Below are 20835 nucleotides of genomic sequence, written 5' to 3' on the forward strand. Positions count from 1 at the left end.
AGAGAGAGAGAGAGACAGACAGACAGACAGACAGACACAGACACAGACACAGACACAGACACAGAGAGAGATGTAAGCACTCGTGGGCATCATCAGCTTCTTAGACTTAAGGGGCTAAACACATAGTTACCAGTGAGAACGGGATCTTAGAAGTACGTATGGCTGGGGCCACATAGCTATGATCTGCAGAACTAGCCTGGCATGGGTCAGCCAGTTCCAAATCTAGACATCTGCCCTCCAGCACTGAGAGCTCATAGGGTACTGTGGCTTCAAGGCACTCAGATATGGTGGCCCAAAAACACTAATACCACCGTCAGAAACCACAAGTGCCATAAGAAGCCAGAGACAAGATGCTGGAAGTTACTAATGGGGAACATGCTATGACAGGCCCCATGGTACCAGCTCTGAAGATGACATCTGACCTTCCAGCCACATCTGGGGCTAGGCTGTTTTCCTAGAGAATCTAAGTAGCCTAGAGATATACTGGAAAGTGGAAATGCTCCAGGAGAGATTCACCCATACAGGATGAGATGGAATGCAGAAGGCATCTCCTGACAGGCCAGCCACCTTGCAGAAACAGTGAGGGCCAGCCTACCAGCTGATCCTGAAGACTCAGGCTGATGGTGGAGACTGCATCCTTCCAACCTTGACTTCCCTGAGAGGCTAGCAAAATGGCCCTGTGCAGCCAAGAAGAGCCACCATCCTCTAGGGGATGGGTCCCCTGGGCTTGCTGGAGAATGGACTGTTGTGTAGGAGAGGGATAGGAAGAGCCAGGAAAGGAAGATGTCCTTAGCAGGGTAGGATGGGTGAAGGAGCTTCATGGCTGGTCAGAGCTTGTGTGGATTCTTCATAGCTCAGTGCTGAGCTGGGCAGTCCAGCCATCAAGTAGCAAGCCCGGGGGGATCCCAACTTTACAGGTGCCAGGTGCTGTCCTTGGGTCTCAAGTCTCATGAAGTACTTGGACACTTCAGAGATAGAGAGCTCCCCGAGAGCAGAGTCAGTCTGGGAGACTGCATGGTGAAGTTCTGAGCCCAGAAGTTTCCCTATCCATCTTCTGTTGCTTTAAATTCGGGCAGAGCCACACCTTTAGGGCCTGGCCTGTGAGGGCTTCTGTCTTGCTCCACCTCTCCACCCACAAGCCCCTTCCAATCTCAAGAAACTCCTGAGCAAGTGCCACCTGCCACCTCTGGAAGTGAGAGCTCTCAGCTCTCAAGGTCCTTGCAGACTTAACTCAAAGCCTCACCGTGTCCCACTGTCAACTTGATTCATTTGCATAGGCCCAGCATGGGAAGGGGAGCTTAGTCCTACGTCTCCAGCCTGGAGGGGACCCTGTTGAGCCTCTCAATAAGCTGTGGTGTCCTCAGAGGAAGTTGTGGCCTTGGGCCAGGCAGTTCCCACCCATGGGTACCAAAGGTATTTCTGCCCTCCCAGGCTCCAGAACAACAATGTGAGATACCTGCCCCTTTCCTGCAGACCCTCTGTGACACCTGGCTTGCCTCACATCCACCTGCCTCCTCTTGGGAGAAGAGGCCTCTGGAGAGTCTAGAACCACCTACAGAGCTAAGGAGTCTGCCTGAGACCCTTTCCCAGGTCACTAAACAGAAACCTTCAAAATATGTCCATATCTGGTTCCTGGGACCTTGGTTAAGACTATATATTACCTTGAGAAAGAGAGTTATCCTGAAAGGCAATCACAAGTGTCCCTATAAGAGAGAGGCGAAGATCTGGGCTGCAGTCATTGAGATAGCATTGGCCTGATATGCAGATTTTGGGTATTTTACTTTGGGGGCGGGAGGGAGAAAGAACATGTCAAAACATAAGCCAGAGAAATGTAATGTAGAGATGACATGGACCAGGTCTCTCTGTATTCCCTCAGGTCTCCCCTGCACTTGGCCTGTTGCAGGACAGCGCCTCCACGGTTCATCATGTGAGCCAGTTCCCCAGCAAACCCTCTCATGTGCATATGTACTGTATGTTCTATGGGTTCTGCCCTATGGGATCCCTGACTGTCATGGAAGCACATTTTCCCCCAAAGTCCCCTATGAGCACCCAGCCTGCTGACATTTGGACCTAATGCTCATGAGACCCAGAATTGACCATGCCTGATCTGACCTACAGGACCAAGATAATAGCATGTGTCAATCCTAGCTGTGAGCACAGCAGTTAACTGGCAGCCTCTGGCCCTTCTGGCTTCGAGTATCTGGTGGCCTCTTCGTGGGGACTCAGCTTCTCCAGCTTCGTGTTCGAAAGCTGGACTCTGGGTCTGAGACCTACTGGACCAAACTTGCCTGATGTTGGCACCATCAAGATTTGCATGTTGCCTCTGGGCTTGGGTATCCTCATTAGAACTGTCCAGATGAGCCTATTGGCAGTTACATTTCCCCCTTTATCGCCACAGGATCACTTTAAGAACTAGCTTAGCTCCTCTTCCTCCACCTAAGGACTCTGAGCCCCTTGTAAACATGGCACTTCCATCCTGACATTCACCTGGGATCTGGCTATATGTTGTATTTCTCCATTTACCCATCTCAGCTTCAATCTGAAAGTGGTATTTGATCATCAGCAGAGAGGGCTAGTTGTGCTCCCAAAAATATAATTCCTTCCAAAGACACCCTCCACTCTTCGATTACTGTCTCTCAAAGAGATGAAGTTGAATGGTAATCCCATGCAATGGCAGAGACATCTCCTGTATTCCTCTCTCTGAACGTCATATACTTACTTATTCTGGAGTTGTGTTCACTTGTCATGGTGACGTCCCTGTGTTAGTATCACTGTGCTGATCTTGGAGACCTGCGACCAAATGGGATTAAGAGCCTTGTGATGACACAGTACTTAGGAGTCTCTAGGTGGCCTGGGACCATCTAGTCTTCTAATGGAGAGGCAAGAGGACCAGAGCAGACTCAGAGGTTAATGAAATGAAGGGAATCAGAAGGATCACTAGAGCTGGGAAGAAGTCTCTCCTACAACTCCAGTAGGAACCAGCCCTGCCAACAAATGTGGAGGCCGTGGGACCCCTAAACCCAGAGCCATGTGATTCACACATGTTGTTGTCAGCCAGTAAGCTTCTAGCTCTAGAAGCCAGATGACTCCTGTGTAGCCTATATCAGTGATTGTTCCTGTTGCTCAGGTCTCCCCACTCTTCTGTGACTTTTTCACTCACTGACAATGCCCTAAAAACATCCCTGCCTAAAGACGTCCTTCCCCGGGGACTGTCTCTCCAGTGAGGATGATGTTAGGTCCGTGGTCCCAGCTCAGAGCATCTTTATTTTGAATCACAGCACCCTACATACTCCCAGTGTTTGCTAATTATATTATTCTCTTTACTTGACAAGCTTTAAGATCATCCCAATCTGTTCTGTAGCCAGATTTTGAATAATTATCTAACACTTGCTATAATTCCGTTTATGTGAGCTCCTGCTGACCATGGGCATCCGTTTGCCCCCCTTTCATTCTGGAGCACTTCAGTTTGAAATTTCTTAGAATTGTCTTCAAATAGCCTTTGAGGTTATCCACCCTCCAAAAAAGAGGTGTTTGTGCATGTGTCCTGTGTCTGTGTGCTACTCTACACCTGAGACATCTTTGTATCTGGGATTTGAGTGATATTTTTAACAGGGTGTAATAGTTCTCTGTCTCTCTTTTTCTTCCACTAGATCTGCCTGTGACTATCATTCCCTCATACTTCTTTCCCTGAAGAAATCCCAAAGCCACCTCCTTCAGCCCTTGATAGGTACCTGTCCCCATCTTGTGTTCACAAATGTCCTTTGTCCTTCAAGCTCAGTAGACTGAAGAGGATGAGTAGCCTGATATACTGTGTTCTGTAGCTTATTTTCCTGGAATTTAGTGCACAGTTCTTCCCTCCCTGTATAGTGTGTTGCTAAATGCTATGTGTATTTTAAACACTTGAGGCCAGTTGGGGGTTCTACCCATGGGGTCCAAAGACCTGTTGGAACAGTGTTCTCCACTCTCTGATGCCTGGTCAGTGTCTACCTCTGCCAAGCGATCAGAGCCATTGCCTGATCAGTAATAACCGTTTCCAGCCATCTCTTTGGATTCGATTTGATTCACTCTGTAATAATGGGATAGTGCCTGGGCTCCCAGGGAGGCTGAGTTGTAAAAATCTCTCTACTTCCGTCCGTGGAGATAAGCATACTTATCTGGACTCTCAGAGCAGCTTTTATTGAACCCTGTGCTCATTATGCTGAGAGGCGCTTCTAGCCCTGGTGGCCAGTTTCCTTCTGGCCTGGGGTTAGGTTTTGCTGATAGCTAGGCTCTCTGTCTTTAGAGTTCTTTACCTCTCGCCTGGTACAGTAAGCATAGTCACACTGCTGTGCATCCCCCCGGCATTGTCTATCCCCACTAACGCTAAGTCCTTAGCCCCAACCCCTGCATCTGCCTTGTACTGTGTGTTTTTATGGATCCAAGGACTCTGGGACTTCATAGAAACCAAGTCCCACAGGACCTGTCATTTTCTGAATGGCTTCTTTTCAGCATAACATCCACCTCTGTGGCAGCATGTGACAGACTTCTTCTCTGCGGAGGCTGAGTGGTGTTCTCTTGTGGATTGACTCAACCTGTCCTTGTGGTGTACAGACACTGGGCCCTCTCACCTCCTGGCTGTTATGTAGCCATACCATTCCTTGTATTACCTCATTGCCTCTCCAGAACCCCAGAGATGTGAAGGGCTATGTGGCCCAGCTCTGGACCTCCCTTCATTTTAGATCTTATGAAATATCCTTGCCTATGACTTCCTCGCTCTCTGGCAACACCCTAAGAACATTCCTGCCTGAAGATGTCCTTCTCTGGGGACTGTCTCTCCAGTGAGGATGATGTTAGGTTCATAGTCCCAGCTCAGAGCATCTTTATTTTGAATCACAACACTATACACTCCTGGTGTGCAGGCCATCCAGTTGGGCATGCTGTAGAGCTCCACGCCCTTTCTACATGGACAGTCTGAGGGGAACAGTCTTACTGAGAAGTTCAGCTCTGATATCTCCCTAGCTAGACAACAATACAAGTCCGGGCAGCTACTTGCTGCCACCCATTTACCACCAGCAAACTGTGGAAAGAATTCTCAGGGTTTATGACTGTCCCAGTTTAGCCTAAAATGGTGGCCAGAGTGAAGAGGCCAAACCTTCAAGGTATTTTTCTCTCAGTCAGGGCATCCACATGCACGCCAGGTTCTTGTACACTGCTGTGCTCTTGGGATTTCACCTGTAGACTGGGTGACATATTAGCTGGGTATAGTAGTCCTGGTCTCCTGTTCCTTTTTCTAAGCCCTGGAACTGTCATCTCCTTGTTCTTAGCTTCTGACACTGTTTTGTAGATGTGTGTGATGCTGGTGTGTCCTGTCCTGACTGGGGTCTCAGGAACTGGATTATGTTCTTTTGTACATTGGTTTATCTCCTCAGGGTCTGGGAGGCTGCCCTCGAGTTATGGTGGGGTTTTTTTGTTTGTTTTTTTTTTTGTTTGTTTTGTTTTTGTTTTTTGCCTCCTGCAGGTTTCACCCACAGGGACTCTCTCCAGTTGGCTTGGAGCTTCACATTCCTCTATGTAAGGCCACTTGCAGTGTCATCTGTAGCCTGGTGCTCCTAAAAGGAGGATCATTTGTACTGTGGTTTCTGTGACATTCATCCCATGGAGCCTTGGGGCTACAGACTATCCAAGCCTGGTACTTGGCACCCATCGTCCCTTCTTTGCCTCACTCCATGACAGGGTCTCTGACATCTGTCTCTCCTCTGTGCCCAGGTGCCAAGGACCTACAGCACTGGACTCTGGACTGATCCATGTGATTTAGCATCAAGTGAAGCAGAGTCTTCCCTGCCCCAGTCTCCCCACTACCACTAAGAGGTTCTTCACATGCATCAGCTTAAAGTCACGCCAGGTGAAATGTTCGACTTAGACCCATCTGTTATCAGATTCTACTCAGGGAATTCAGATGGACATTTGGAGACTCACTGTACTCTGTGAAAATAAGCACAGAACATCCAGTACAGAAGTGACACACACGCCAAAGCAAGCAGCTAGGTCTCCGTCGCCCTGTGCTCTGCAGATGTGCATCTGAGCAGCCCATGTTGCTCATGGATGGAAATGTGTCCTCTCTGAGTATCCCTCCATCCCTGACACTAATTTAGCCTTCCACTCTTGCTCCTGGGTGACCATACGTTCTCGGAAGTCCTTCTAGCACTTTCTGTGCACTGCAGTCTGTATACACATCATTCTCTTGGGTCCCGAGAAGGGCAGAGGGGCTTCTCTCTACAGGGGCACTTATGGGTACAAACGCTTCATTCCTCTCTGCTCACATGAGCCGTGGTGAAGTGTAGTCAGGGGATACTCATGTAGATATTAGCTCAGAGACTGAGGGCTGGTTTTATGAAGACTTGGAACTGAGGCAGATAATTGGAAAACCCAACAAGGCAGGGTTGTTTTTTTTTTTTATAACACAAAGACAATTTTATTCAAGTTTAAAAGAAAAAACTGTGGAGCAGTCCAGCTGTAAAACACCCAGCAGTTGTCCTTAAGAAGAAAATGGGTGAGAGAAGGGAAAACATCATGCCATTTAAGCTGCCATGGAGTTCAGACACATAGCTGACAAGCAACCATGTGTTGAGGACAGCGACTGTAGTGAAAGTAAGGAAGCCTAAAGTAATAAGGAAAGCATGCTTAGAAAAGAGAAAGAAATAGAGAAAAATATCACTTCTCTGGATAATCCAGAATAGCAGGCCAATTTGTGGTCCTACAAGGCTTCTGTCCCAAGTTTCTATGCTAGTTGGGGGCAGGATTCTGGGAAGAAAAAGTACAGGATCTTGTTAAAGAACTAATTATTCTACCACTCTTTAGCATAGCTTAAGGTGAGCCCACCTTCGTAGGGGGTGTCCCTTAGCCGTCATTTCTCCAGCACAGTGGTGGCTCAGCGTGTGGATACCCTGATGGAGCATCATTGGCCCTGATGGCCACTCTCTACCAGAGCCAGATGCTGCAGCCATCTCCTCCCAAAGGACCAAATCCCTTGAGGACAGCCCTGAGTTGCTGTCCTGTTTTGCCAGGGTACATGGATGGCCCATCCAGTGTTGAAAGGATTCAAGAAAAGGAGAATAGTGAACCTCTACTTTGTGAAGTCTGTGGTGTTAAGTTGTGGGGGCCGGCACACTCCCTAAGCTAGAGTTAGGACAACTTGAGTGTATAGAAGCCCACCTTCCCCTCACAAATCTCCTGAAAGGGCCCTGATAATTGGTAGGTCACAGTTGGGAAAGATTGGGCAGATGGGGTGAGCCTGCAGTCCTGGTCTGGGCGGTCAGGAGACCCTGAGGCTGCAGCAGCTGTTCAGGACTAGTGTGTTTGAGAGCTTCCTGTACCCAGCTGCATGTCTGATCGGCCAGACTTCCAGCATCAATACTTGGCTGTTCTTACCCACCTGTTACCTGGCTGTGTCACCTGCAGCCTTAGCTGTGAAATGAATGATCTGGGCTAGAAAAACCATATCATAGGTCTGCAGAGATATCTCTGAATCAGCCAGTCTTCCCTTCAAATGCCCTGCTCCTCATTGCTTCAGTGTAGTGGGGAAACCACTTCATCCCTCAGTGCCTCAGCTTCCTCACTGTACACAGCTCAGGTTGTTATGGCTTTTGTTTGGTTGGTGTGTGTGTGTGTGTGCATGCGTGTGTGTGCATGTGTGTGTGTGTGTACGTGTGTGTATGTGCATGTGTGTGCATGTGTGTGTATATGTGTGCGTGTCTGTGTGTATACGTGTGTGTGCATGTGTGTGTGTGCATACGTGTGTGTGCATGTGTGTACGTGTGTGTGCATGTGTGTGTGCGTGTGTGTGCGTGTGTGTGTGTGTGTGTGTGTGTTGAGGGAGAGGGGTAAACTGGTGTATGTGTCTGTCCGTGTGAGTACAGGCCTGTGTGTGTCGTGCATGGGTGTATGTGCGCATGCGCATATCTGTAGACGCTGTCTTCCTCCGTTTCTTCCTTGGTTTTGCCTACTTACTTTTGTATTTCGAGACAAGGTCTCTCCCTGGGGCCTGGAGCACACCAATGGTGAGGCCAGCTGGTCAGTAACCTCCCAGAATTCCCCTGTCTCTGCCCCCCCAGCACTCGGATTTTAAGTGTGTACTATCACCATGTCTGACTTTTTTTTTAATGTGTATGTTGGGACTTGAACACAAGTTCCATCCTTGCATCGCAAGGACTTTAACAATCCTGTGCTGTCTGCCCAGCTCCTGCTCAGGTTGTGAGGTGACACTGTGCAAGTCCCCAGGTACCTGGCACAGACTAATAAATACCCTGTATTTGGAGTTACCACACCTAAGATGGGTGCCCAGTGCGATTCAGCCATCAGTAATGGCCCTTTGAGGGCTGAACCCTGACAACCTTGGGATAGCATTGGAGGGTGAGGACCTTAAGCATCAGCAGCAGGGGGGATGGGCACACACTTACCTTTTCCCATCTGACTAGAAGAGTGGGCCCACTTCACTCGGGGAGGCCCTGAGGTGTGGCTTAGAGGATGGGTGGAGCTCCGGGCTTCCTGCCATCCTGAGCAATACACCACGGTTCCCAGGACACACAAGAGTACCCTATGATGTGGGTACATGCCCAGCAGAGATAGCTATTTCCTCTCTCCATCCAACTTTCTCTAGAGGTGAGCTACCTAGGGCCACATGAGCTGTCACTTATGCTACCCTTCCTGCATCCCCTCTCTTCAGCGCAATGACCATTATCACCATTACTATTACTTCTGCTAGGAGTCCGAGTAAGACAGCTGTACACTGGATCTGCGTCCTCCCTGAGGCATCCAGGTTGGGACAAGAGCCTGGGGCCGACCTTGATGCACGGGGAGCCAAGCTGACACCCTCCCCACTCTGGACCATTCCACTGTGCTGCGCGTTGGGGGTGAAGTGTACGGTGGTTGCGCCCGGCGCCGCCCCCGCCCCCGCCACCCGCGCCAAGCGCTCCCGCAGGATGGCGCGGGCCAAGCTGCCGCGCTCGCCGTCCGAGGGCAAGGCGGGTCCGGGGGACACACCAGCCGGCGCTGCAGCCCCTGAGGAGCCGCACGGGCTCAGCCCGCTACTGCCGGCCCGCGGCGGGGGCTCCGTGGGCAGCGACGTGGGCCAGAGGTAGGGACACTTGCGGGGACCAGGACCCCGCGGCTGCGCGGGAGGGGCTTCGCATCATTCGCATTTTGTTTAGCACGGGCTCTGCTCCCCCGCCTGGCGTTGCCTGTAGCCGGGAGAGGGCGTCCTGGTGTCCCACCACCCCTTGCCTGAAGCCTGGCTTGGGAAGACTTAGATCTCGGCCCCTTGCTTAGAGGTTGAACCTAGGGCCTTGCAAATATGACCTGGGCTCTGAGCCAGGTGGCCCTGAACCACAGTGTTCCAAGAAGCCCCACTCGAGTGGGTTCAGGAGGGACACTAAGGAGAGATAAGCACTTATGAAGTGAGCACCTGAGGCCCAGGCAGGCTAGATAGCAAACTGGCTGGGGTACAGTAAAGGTACAGGCATTGCTGAGTACCTGCATGGTGGGCAACCAGGATGCAGGAGACCTTTGCAGAAGGGAGCCCATCCTTTTCATCCTCCTGCAAGCTCCAGGCAGGATGTGGTACCCCATTTCATAGATGAGGACACTGAGGTCTCTGCAGCAGTGAATCCCTAGCCATAACCTGCTTGTGCCAAGAATCCTGCTGGCTGCTGCGGGGGAAATGAATCAGACCTGGCCTGGTGTGGGCACATCGTGAGCTCGAAGCCTGTTCTGCTAGCGACTGGGGCAGGACTGAATGGAGCAGGCCAGTCAACTTCCTGAGCACTGGCTTTTAAGGGTGAACAAGAATTGACAGGGCTTTCTGGACAGAGGGATGGTGAAACCCCTGGGTGGGAGTCCAGTGTTGGGTCAAGCCTAATGGTTTGGCAGTGGCTTGGCCTGACAGATGGCTGGCCTAAGGCGATAACAGCATCCCCTTCTTCCCTTGCCTACCCCATTTGCACCATTTTCTTGGTTCTCACACAGGAAGGCTGCTGCTACCCTGTTCCCATTTGCCAGAAATGGCTCTTGAGGGGCTTCCTACAGCTGATTGGCAGCTCAGGCAGGAGGATAGTTAGTACTGCTCGGGGGTTTGGGGATGGACCCTTCTTGGCCTCTCCCTCTTCTGTTTTGTTTGTTTGTTTGTTGTTGTTGGGGTTTTTTTTCCAAGACAGGGTTTCTCTGTGTAGCCCTGGCTGTCCTGGAACTCACTCTGTAGACCAGGCTTGGGCTTGAACTCAGAAATCCACCTGCCTCTGCCTCCCAAGTGCTGGGATTAAAGGCGTGCGCCACCACTGCCCGGCTCCCTCTCCCTCTTCTTAATGGACACGGTGGACCAGTAATCCCGGAAGCTCCCTCCCCAGCCAGTCTGGCCCCATGAGAGAAGGGCTGCAGGCATGGCAGTTTTGCCCAGGCTTCATCTGAGCCCAGAGTACAACACAGCTGTAGACACCTCTTCCAGGAAGCTCTCCCCCACTGGCACCTCTGCATGTGGCCGCCCTTGATCCTGTAGACCACAGGCTGTGCTGCTGGCCCTTTAACAAGGATCGCCTCTCTCCCCTCTGTGTAGGGTCCTTGCCAACCTCCTTCTGCAGAGCAGAGAGAAGGGAGCTGCCTCCCCAGCTGGGCCCAGGCGGCACCCGGGCCTGCAGCTGCCATCTTAATACCTGCTGGGATGAGCAGTTGGGAACCAAGGCAGATCCCAGCTGAGGAGGATGAGGTAGACTGACTCATTAAGAATCGGATTTGTTCAAGTTTCCAGGCAAGATCGTGGCCTGTGACTAGCCTTTGCCCTATTCTATGCCTGGACTGCTGTCCAGAAAAGTCAGAGCCTGGGGCCTTTCTACCACTAGGAAGGCAGCAAGGCAGAAAAGTATCTTCATAGCCCCATGCATGTCCACAGTGGTGATGTGACTCTGTCCACATAATTCCTGAAACACTGTACTTTCTTACAACTACAACAGGCTTGGGCCCTCTCACCCCACCCAACCTGAACTCTCTTTGTCCGTCTCCCACTGAGGCTTAGAATGGTTGAGAAATGTGATCTGGGGAGAATGGAATCTATTTCAAAGTTTGGGAACCTAGAAAGGGCTGAGCCATTGGCAAACGTCTCAGTGTGTCAAGTGCAATGGCTCCTTCTAGCTCCTGGATCCACTTGACTTGGGCCCCTGAGGAGTCCTTCCCACTTGTACTCTCTGTGGACTCCCCCTCAGCCCCATCTGCTTCCTTAGGGACTGGCTGAGCCAATCAGGGATGTAAGGAAGTTATATGCCCAAGAAGAAGGAGCTGGAAGGTTAGGGGGTAAGGCCGAGCTTCTGCACAGCAGGTCAGAGGCCACACCTGAGCTGTGCCCATGGGGCTGGGATTGGAGAGGTTGTCCCTACTGGCATATATTGGGAATCTCTAGAGGCTCCAGATGACACTAGTGTATTTCATAGTCAGTAATAGGATCACGAGAGTAGGTTTCCTGGGATGCCATGGTGATTGTGTGATGGGTAGAATGCTACAAAAAACCCTGGGGACAGAATTTTGGCAGCCTGGGCTAGCGGAGTCTCCATATCCCAGGAAGAGGGAGGGGCTTGAGGTTCCCACAGACATTGTAATGGGAATTTCAGGACCAGGAATCATCTATCCTTTGACATCCCTGGGGTCTTAACGTAGGGATGTAGAGGTAGGGAGAGCCAAGGGTGCCGACATGGAGTTGGTGCAGGGCCTGATGGATATGCAAAGGCTTGACTTGGTCCAAGTTCTCTTTCCATCTCCAACAAGGCTCCAGAGAATAGCCATTAGCATTGCTGTGTTCTCACAGGGTCTCCACTGGGGCCACCCCTTTGAGCCTGGCATAGTGACACGCTCAGGAATAGAGGCTGGGGCAGGGGTACCAGGAATCCCCTCCCCAGTGGCACCCCAGCCTGCTTCTGACCTGGCCAGTCTAGGATCAACTGTTAGCCCTACTTCTGAGCTCAGCCTCCCCACACTTACTGTCTCAAACTCAAGTGTCCTGAGGATTAAGGCTCCTACCTCCTGGCTTTGTGACCAACCCCAGGACTTTCTGTGTCTTCAGCCTTCTTACAGCCAACATGTATCTGCCTGGACCTGCACTCCAAGACCCCATCTTAACACCTCCTGACATCACCTACTTCCTTACCATTCTCCACCTTAGTGGGGCCATGGCTTCACATTCTGGCCAAGTCTGTCAACAGCCAGCCAGACTTCCTGTTCACACTCCTGTTCCCAGGATCTGTCCCTGACCATCATATGCCAGTGACTCCCCCACGCCCCTCGTAGAGGCCAGGGCAGCTTCTCAGGCTCATCCACTGCCTTGATGTTCTCCTGAGGAAGCTCCAGCCTGTCAGTCCAGTTGCGGGGAGCAGAGTCTCTCCCCATCCCCAGATGCACTCACCCTAGTATTCTTTGGTTCAGGAGATGGCCCCTTGGATCTTCCTTGCTGGGACTTTCTTGTCCTCCATGTCTAGAAACTCATGGTCCCCACAATACTCCAGGACCTTGGGTCTTCCCCTGACCACCAAGTGGCTCCTCTGAACAGCCTCCATACAGCACCCCTCACCCTTCCCAAGCTCCCTGGTGCCTCACTCCCTACTCGGACAGGTGGACACTCCCAGGGACCAGGAGGGGCGGCATACTAGAATATGAAGCGGGATCCTGGCCTCACAGAGGTCCCAAAGGAGGTTGTACAGGATGCCACCTGAGGTCTGTAGTGACCTTTGATGAATTCTTGTTTCCTCTCCTGGAAAATAGTTGCTTTGAAGATGGAGAGAGGCTCCACTGAAGTCCTTTGTTGGAGGGCTGACCCAGACTACATGCAATCAACACTCAACACAGGCTGGTACTGCACAATTCCTGATGCTAAGTCTCTTCTTCATGGCAGAGTAGTCTAGGGAAACTCAAGGTCGGGTTGTCTGGAGCTGGCTAGGTCCACACCTCTGTCACCCAAGAAGCATCAGCTCCAAGTAGGAAACCAAGGGACAGGCTATCCAAGGTTTACTGTGCCCAAATGTGACCTGAATAGGAACTGCTCAGCTGGCTTCAGCTTCCTCAGTTACAGTGTTACTGTAAGGGTCACTGCTGGACACAGGGTCACAAAGATGCCTGAGGTAGGCTTAACACTGAATGGGAGAGAGGCAGATCCTTATCTCTTGGCTAAAGGCAAGATCCTGTCCTCCCTGTGGCTGCCATTCCCTCTGGCCAGAGTAGAGGGCCTGCATGTGCCAGCACCTGCAGTCTCTGCTGCTTTCTCTGACACAGGGGCGTAGGCCTGGCTTCTGCCTGCCGTGCATGCTAGGCTGCCTGCCCTGACAATACCTATCATGCCTGGGGCTCCACAGATCACAGGTATGGGGACTTCAGGTATACCCCATTACTCTGAGTTTCTGCCTGGAGCCCTGATATGGTCCTGGAGCCTCACCCACCTTCTATGTTGACGTGTCCACTCTGTCTCCAGGCTTCATGTGGAAGATTTCAGCCTGGACTCTTCCCTTTCTCAGTAAGTGCTTTGTCTCAGGGGAGGGACTATCTAAGGGACAGATGGGACCTCATGCCCTGAGAACCAGGCCTATGGGAAAGGCTACTCTTGTTCAGTACCATGGCCACCAGCCAGGCAGGAACATGACAGTGTTGGCCAGCATGTGTTTCTTTTCCTGGGGGCTGGGGCTGAAGGCAAAGAGATTAATGGTCCCCTTGGAAAGAATCTGTGGTCAGGAAACGGGTTCTCCAGGGATGGATGTCTGGTTTTAGTTACTTTTCTATTGCTGTGATAAAACCCCACGACCATGACAACTTAAAGGAGAAAGAGTTGACGGGCCGAGTCCAGGCTATCATGGTGGGGAACAGGCAGGCATGGTGCTGAAGCACTGGCTGAGAGCTTATATCTTATCCGTAAGCATGAAGCAGAGAGAGCTAACTGGCTAATTGGGCTTTTGAAACCCCAAAGCCTGTCCCCTGTGACACACCTCCTTCAACAATTTCAACAAGGCCACACCTCCCACCTTCCCAAACTGTTGGTGACTGGGACAAAGCATTCAAATATGTGAGCCTATGCAGGTTCCTGATGTTAAGTCCCTTCTTCATGGCAGAGTAGTCTAGGGAAACTCAAGGTCGGTTGCCTGGAGCTGGCCAGGTAGTCATTCTCATTCAAACCATCACAGTGTCTGAGGCCAGTGGTGTCCAGACCTTCAGCAGAAGCCTGATGACAGGATGCAGGTCTGCCACCATGCCTGCATGGACACAGTGTTCATTTAATCCCAGAGCCTACAGCCTCAGCTCTTTTCTGCTTCCTATGTGTGTTGATGTCTCCAAGGGTCCAGGGCTGCTCTACTGGGTACCTTTCTTATCTTCAGCTAAGAGTTAGGCCAAGTGACAAAGACTTTGAGACTAGGGCAGCCAGAGCCCCTCAAGGAAGCCTGTTGTGGCATGGTCCTGGGACCCAGATCCACCATTTTCAGAGTGGCCTCCAAGTGGGGCCTCGTCTGTCATTTCCATTAATGGAGGGAATTGGTAACCGGCATTTGCTCAGTGTTTCCAGCTGCTGGCAGTTTGGGGTGCTTCCCTGCCACTGTGGTTCAGCCTATTATGACCCTGTAGCTGTGGGCTGGGTAGCTGGGGCCACAGCCTACACCTCCATCTCCTTGTTCAGGGCCCTGTGGTGCAGTAGAAAACAGGCATGGACAGAGGTACCCACCACATGCAGTGCTCTTCCCCGCCCCAGCACCTGAGGAGCTGGGCCTCAGACCTGGTAACAGTAGGAAGCAAGAACCTGTCTGTGGCTGCCTGTATCATCGGCTCCTCAGAGAGTCCCCGGGTCCAAAGAAGCTGCCTTGCCAGGAGAGTTAGTGTTAGTTTGAGAAGCCAGTACCCTTTCCCCAGGCCACACTGGATCTCTTCTTTCAGTTTCCCAGGTGGAGCTTGAAGACCCATACTTGGCTAGCCCAACTCTGTTGCCTACCCCCAGGCTGTATAGGGCTGAAGCCTGGAGCATTGTAAGGGGCCTTTCTGGGGAGCCATGAGCTCCAAGCAGGATCCAGAGCCACAGGAGTGTGCTACAAATAGAGTTCTAGTGGACTCCCCTGAGATTATGAAGGCTTGGGGTTGTAGGAGCATCAGGTCTCTTCTCACTCGGCCAGCCCTCTGAAGATGCAGGGAGGAGCAGGTTTGAGTTGCCCCTGGCAGCCTGTTATTGGGCCTGTTATTCTTACCTACTCACCCAAGCAGCCAGTACCATAACTGTGCCCTCTAGCTCCTCACCAAGGTGGGTCATGTATTTTACTCTAGCTCAGACTGGTGGTTGGGCCTGTGCCTACCCAAGGTCCGTGGGCATGGCTGTTGTGTGTGCAGCCAGTCTGTGAGTTTGCAGTGTAATACACTGAATGATCTAGGCCTGAGGTGGCTTTCTGGTTGCATTGACTTTGACCCCATGGGGTGCTGCTGGTCCTGGCTCCGTACCCATCCTCTCTCTGAGCTCATTTCCAAGGGACACAGTTGGATACATCTTACCTTCACTATTGATAAAGTACTTGCCTCTGTCAGGTACTCCGTGATACTGGGGGTAGGAGTGTGGGGGGATAGGGCACATCATTGTTTCCAGTGAGGAAGCTAAAGTCAGGCAAGAGGCAGAGCCTGCATTGCTCCAGTTTCCCAGTGGCCACTGGCTCTCCGTCCTTAAACTCTGTGACTCCCAGGAGCTTCATGTATCCTACTGTGTCCCTTGGGAATGAGCTCAGAGAGAGGATGGGTATGGGGCCCAGGACCAGCAGCACCCCATGGGGTCAAAGTCAATGTAACCAGAAAGCCATCTCAGGCCTAGATCATATAGGTCCAAAAGTGTCTGTGAACAGAGGCTGTAAGAAGTGCAGGCCATCCATAAACTCCCTCTGCTCTCACAGGGCTGTGCCTTGTGCCTTTGTTTTATGGCAGATCAAACCTGGTATCTTAAACATAGGTTGGAGTAAAATGGATAGTTTTAATCCTTGCTTTGTGTGGTGCTAGAGGAAGTGGGTGGCCACAGGTCATTAAAATTTTAAAGTAAAAAAGAATTCATTGATTTCTCGGGCACTGTACAGCTCTGACTTCAAGGGAGGCAGTCAGGCCTGTGGCTCCTCCTGGAAGACACCTTCAGCTGTAGGTGGGCACTACCCACAAAACACCTGGGGCCATCCATACAAATGGGTGTTGTCAGCCTAATAGGCAGCTCTACTGGGAGGTGGCGGTGTTCTGCTCATGGGGTGGCATTAGTCAGGGTCAGCCTGGTTTGGCGAGGATGCCGTTAGCCAGGTCAGCTTTCTGGAGCTGGGTGAAGATGCCAACAGAGGCAGTGTTGAGTGTCACAGGCTGTTCAGTGAGCAGCACAGGGCCTGGTGGTTTCTTGGTCTTTACAGGCTGCTGAGTTTTCTGATCTCAAGATGCTGTGGGGAAGATGACAAGAAAGACAGGAGGCCTCAAGGGCCCAGGACCCTGGAAAGTGAAGGTGGAAGTGGCCATGGGCATGGTGGAGAGCTGGGCACTCAAGAGACCTAGGGGCTGTGGTCAGACATGTGGGAAGCAGCAGGGGAAAGCCAGCAGGAATGTCTCATGAGAATGTCTAGTGAGATGGGGCAGGGACAGAGGGAGGGTCAGGGTTCTGTCCTTCCCCAGATGGGGTTCCTGTGGTTGGAGAGGAAGCATTGGTAGGTCAGCCATGGATAAGTCTGCCCAAGGGAAGTGTGTGAGTCCACAGTGAATAGCCACCTCAGCTACTGGAGGCACACCCATGGCAGGTAGAATTTGATGCCTTGATCTGGCAGATTGTAGAAGACTCCTGTGACCATCCCTGTTTAGGGGTGGCATGGAAGTAGAGCCAAAGATGGGGGAGGGGAACCACAGTGGACAGAAAGGCTGCGGTCTATGGCCTAAGGGAGATGGAGACAGGCAGATGAGGGCCCTGTGGGGCTGAGCAGGTGAGAAGACCTTTATTGAGGCCTTTATTATAGAGGATGTGGGTGGACAGGAGAGGGGTTCATGAGCTCCTTACATGCTTTTAGGACACAGGTGGTCCCTCAGGCCCTGAGACAGTGACTTCCCTGCCCCCTCCCCATCCAGCCTGTCTACCTAGCCTCAGGCAAAGAGAAAGTTGCACAGCTGACTCTTCAGAGTCAGTCATCTACAGTGTCCGCTCCAGCCTCCGGCTCCTAGCACCGCATAAGAAAATAAACTGTGCTGCCATATAGGGTACAGTTTTGCACTGGATATAGTCTACTATACCAGGGCACTGTGGGGACATGGTGGGGTGTTCTGGATAAAGAGGGTTCAGAGATGTATTGTGGCATGGTGGGTATGCTGGGCAATGTGGGGCATGAAGCTCGCTGGTATACTGTGTAATTTGTGGTGCATGCAGGGACATATGCTGGGATAGAAGAGTGTATTGAGGGACAGTAAGGTGCTTGGTAAAGCAAGGTTCAGAAGTATAGTGGGATATGCTGGGGTACACAAGCCATTAGCACTGGGTTAGCCCCTACTTGCCTATGGGAAGCTTGGCTTGCTGTGAGGTTCAGGGTGGATCAAGTCATGGCCCTGCATCAATGGTACCTTGTCCCAAGCAAGATGACCAGGCCCTTGAACCCTTAGGGAATCCTGTGACCAGTAGAGCTGCTGTGACCAGCCCAGGGACAAGACATGAGAGCAAGGCTGCTGAGCACGCCAGGTTTTAGGGTATGCTGACTGGTGTTTTAAAAACATTTTATTATACTTTTTACTTGGTATGTGCTTGTTGGGACAGGCATGTACCATACCATGCATGTGAAGGTTGGTGGATAACATAGAGCAGTCAGCTCTCTACACCATGTCGGGACTTGGGGGTCAAACTCAGGTGTCTGATAGCGACTAGTTAAAACACTCTGGGGGCTGTTGCAATAGTTGGTCCTAGCCAGGCACTGACATTAAACTCTCCAACTGTCTTGACAGAGCCATCACCTGATCAGAGGAAAGTGGTGTTCAGAATCCACCTGCTCCCCCTGGGCTTGGTGCCCCCTTCCCCAGGAGACAGTAACAATGAGTGGGAAATGGTAGAAACAAGTCAGCTGATGTTTGTCTCCTTTGCCTACAGAGAGGCAGCAACCTCTTCATGGAGGGTCCTTCCAGGCAGCAAAACGAGCCTGCAGAGCACCCTGTCCCTCTACCCTGCTGAGTTGTGACCCTACACTGTCCTATGGTCCCTGGTGCTGTGTCCCATCTCATTCCATCCTGGGGACATTGCAGCCTGTTGGGGAGGATGTTCTGGTAGAAGCCACGTATCCAAGGAGCCCTGTGTCTGTCACAGTGAGCCTTGGTCCACTCAAGGGTACATGATTGCCCCAGTTCACAGGGGGAAATGCTGTAGGCTGGCCACACCTGCTACAGGAGTCCAGGTCCAAACTTGAACTCCTCCCATTCCCCATACATCAGCGCTGATGTCTCATCTCCTGCTTCAGAATGTGTTGGGTAGGGCAGGACCATGTCTGAGGCTGGGGGATTGAGAACAGAGGCTTCTCTTCCCTTAGCCACAGTTACTCTCAACATGAGACTCTTCCTGGGTGTGGCACTGGGGCATCAGTGAGCAGTGAAGAACTCACTCTCTATTTACACTGGATGATCTTGGGATCTCAGAGAGCATGGGTGTGGCTGCACCTCAGAGGCTGACCTGCGTGTGGTGCCATGGGCGGTGCAGGATGGAAGGCTGATGGCCAGACCCACAGTATGGAAAGAGGGACAGTTTATGGATGATTTCTTCCTGCTGGCCCTTCTGACCATCCTCCAGATTATAATGATTACAGGCCTCAGAACACAAACCCCAGAGGCCACCAGACATGATGACTGTGAGTTCCTGTGTAGGAGCTTTTACATTTATTAAGATTTGCGCACCCAATGCCCAGAGCACTGTGGCTGCTGTAGCCCTCATCTCCTTGGGGCCTGGCGGGCTCTGGATGCTGAACAGAGAGTACACTAGTGGCTGCAGGCGTATTCAGGGGAGGCTTTGGAAGGATCAGTTGGCTGCATTAGACACAGACCTTGATGATCCAAAGTAGGGACATTGTCCCTCCCAAGTTCCTCCCTGCTCGTGTGGGTTGAAAGAACTCAGTTGGGCTTGGGACTCTGGTCCTGGCTTGAGCCTCCAGCTCCTGCCTTGGGCCTGAACCCCCTGACCCTAAGCCCCAGCTTCCTCTCCTCCCTCAGGGTCCAGGTGGAGTTCTATGTCAATGAGAACACCTTCAAAGAACGGCTCAAACTGTTCTTCATCAAAAACCAAAGATCCAGTGAGTCAAGGGCCTGGAGTACTCTGGGTGGAGAGGGATGGGCGGGGACTGGGAATTCAAGAAGAGGTCCCAACTATACGGGCAGAGGGAAAAGGTCATCTGGGCATCCCAGGGAAGCCCAACATGTTGAGACATGGCCCCCATGCTAGACCCTGAGCTGAACTGGGCTAGGTTGTCCACAGAAGTCAGCTAAGTCACCTCCCCTCTGTCACTCCAGAACCCCTAGGGATCCCCACCTCCATGCTTCCCCTCCTCCTTCCCAACTTTAAGCTTGACCACTCTGGACCCACCTGGAATGCAAGAAGGGGCTTGGAGGTAAGGCTATGGCTCCATGTCCCCTAAATTGAATCCCATGAGTGAAGTGGTCTTAGGAAATCCCCTGTACCCCAAGGCCCTGCATCCCCAAGCCTCTGCACTGCAAGCCTCAGTGCCTTCTCTACAGTGGTCAGATGGGTCTGGCAGGGGGAGGTTGGTACAGATACATCTGTCCTCTGCATCTGGAATACAAGTGGAGGTCTATGGGGGAACCACTTCAGGAGGGGGCTGTTGAGAGCCCCCAGCAGAGGGGGCAGGCCTGCTCCTTGATGCTCCTGCCCTGATGTCCCTCTCCTAACAGGCCTGAGGATCCGGCTGTTCAACTTCTCCCTCAAGCTCCTCACCTGCCTGTTGTATATTGTCCGCGTCCTGCTCGACAACCCAGACCAGGGCATCGGATGGTGGGTGACCTGTAAGGCTGGGGCTGGGGTCATGAGGCTGAGCCTTTCCATTGAGTTCCACTGGCATTACAGGAATCTGTATGGGAGACTTGTGACCAACACCTCACCAGACTCCCAAGAAGCCCTGTCACCAGAGCCTTGTGGGTCTTTCCTTCTCCCAGTATGACCCTGTCCCAAAATCATGCCTAGGGCCACTCAGTCAAGCCCAGGATGGTAACTGGGTTGGTGTGAAGATAGGGGCCCCCAGAGTAGAGCTGTGCATGCAGCCACAGTGTGTTTCAACCACCTTGAGGAAGAGGTGTCTGCTAGCAAGTGTCTGTACAGGAGCCCAGCTGATGAGGCTGACAGTTCTTCCTCTGAAGTCTTCTCTCTGGTCCTCCCACTTCCATGCCCGCTGTGAGATGCTATGCTGTTTCCCAGCCCAGATCCTGTCCAGTGCCATTGTCTTCCCTGAAAGCCGCTGGCCTCTCTGTGCCTGGGGATGCCTTAGCATGCTTCTGGCTCATCCCTGGGCTGATCCAGACTGCCCTTGGTGCCAGGATTGTCTTGAATTGTGTCCTGTGGGGCTTGGAAGCTGGGTCCTGGGCCACCTGTATGCTTGTCTCTCCTGCTTCCTACCCTGTTCCTTCTGTTTTCTCCATTCTGTTCTGAGGTGACACCCTTCCCCAAATCCGAGTTCTGCATCCCTCACCTCTTGGTTTCCCTCATCCTTCTGAGCTTGGCTCTTCCCTTTACTGGTTACGTCTAATGAGTCCTGTTTCTTTTGAACTCCTCTAGCCTCTGATTTGCATATCAGCAGATTTGATAAGTGAGCTCAGATGCCAAAG

At 51.9% G+C, this 20835-nt stretch overlaps 1 protein-coding gene across 4 annotated transcripts in view; it reads left to right on the top strand.

Moving 5' to 3' along the window:
* Kcnt1 (potassium sodium-activated channel subfamily T member 1) overlaps nt 1–20835 on the top strand; it is a 55925-nt gene that overhangs the window by 6972 nt on the left and 28118 nt on the right. Inside the window, exons 1-4 of one of the 4 annotated variants that reach the window (XM_028772820.1) lie at nt 8866–9112; nt 13475–13516; nt 19213–19292; nt 19909–20008. In XM_028772820.1, coding sequence (XP_028628653.1) covers nt 8958–9112; nt 13475–13516; nt 19213–19292; nt 19909–20008 — 377 coding nt within the window. In that variant the 5' untranslated portion in view covers nt 8866–8957. Of the gene's footprint in view, nt 1–8865; nt 9113–13474; nt 13517–19212; nt 19293–19908; nt 20009–20835 lie in introns of those variants that run through there. The other 3 variants (XM_028772821.1, XM_028772822.1, XM_028772823.1) reach the window with 3 other exon arrangements.

Source organism: Grammomys surdaster, unplaced genomic scaffold (assembly GCF_004785775.1).
Source record: "Grammomys surdaster isolate TR1022 unplaced genomic scaffold, NIH_TR_1.0 219, whole genome shotgun sequence".
Taxonomy (NCBI): Eukaryota; Metazoa; Chordata; class Mammalia; order Rodentia; family Muridae; genus Grammomys; species Grammomys surdaster.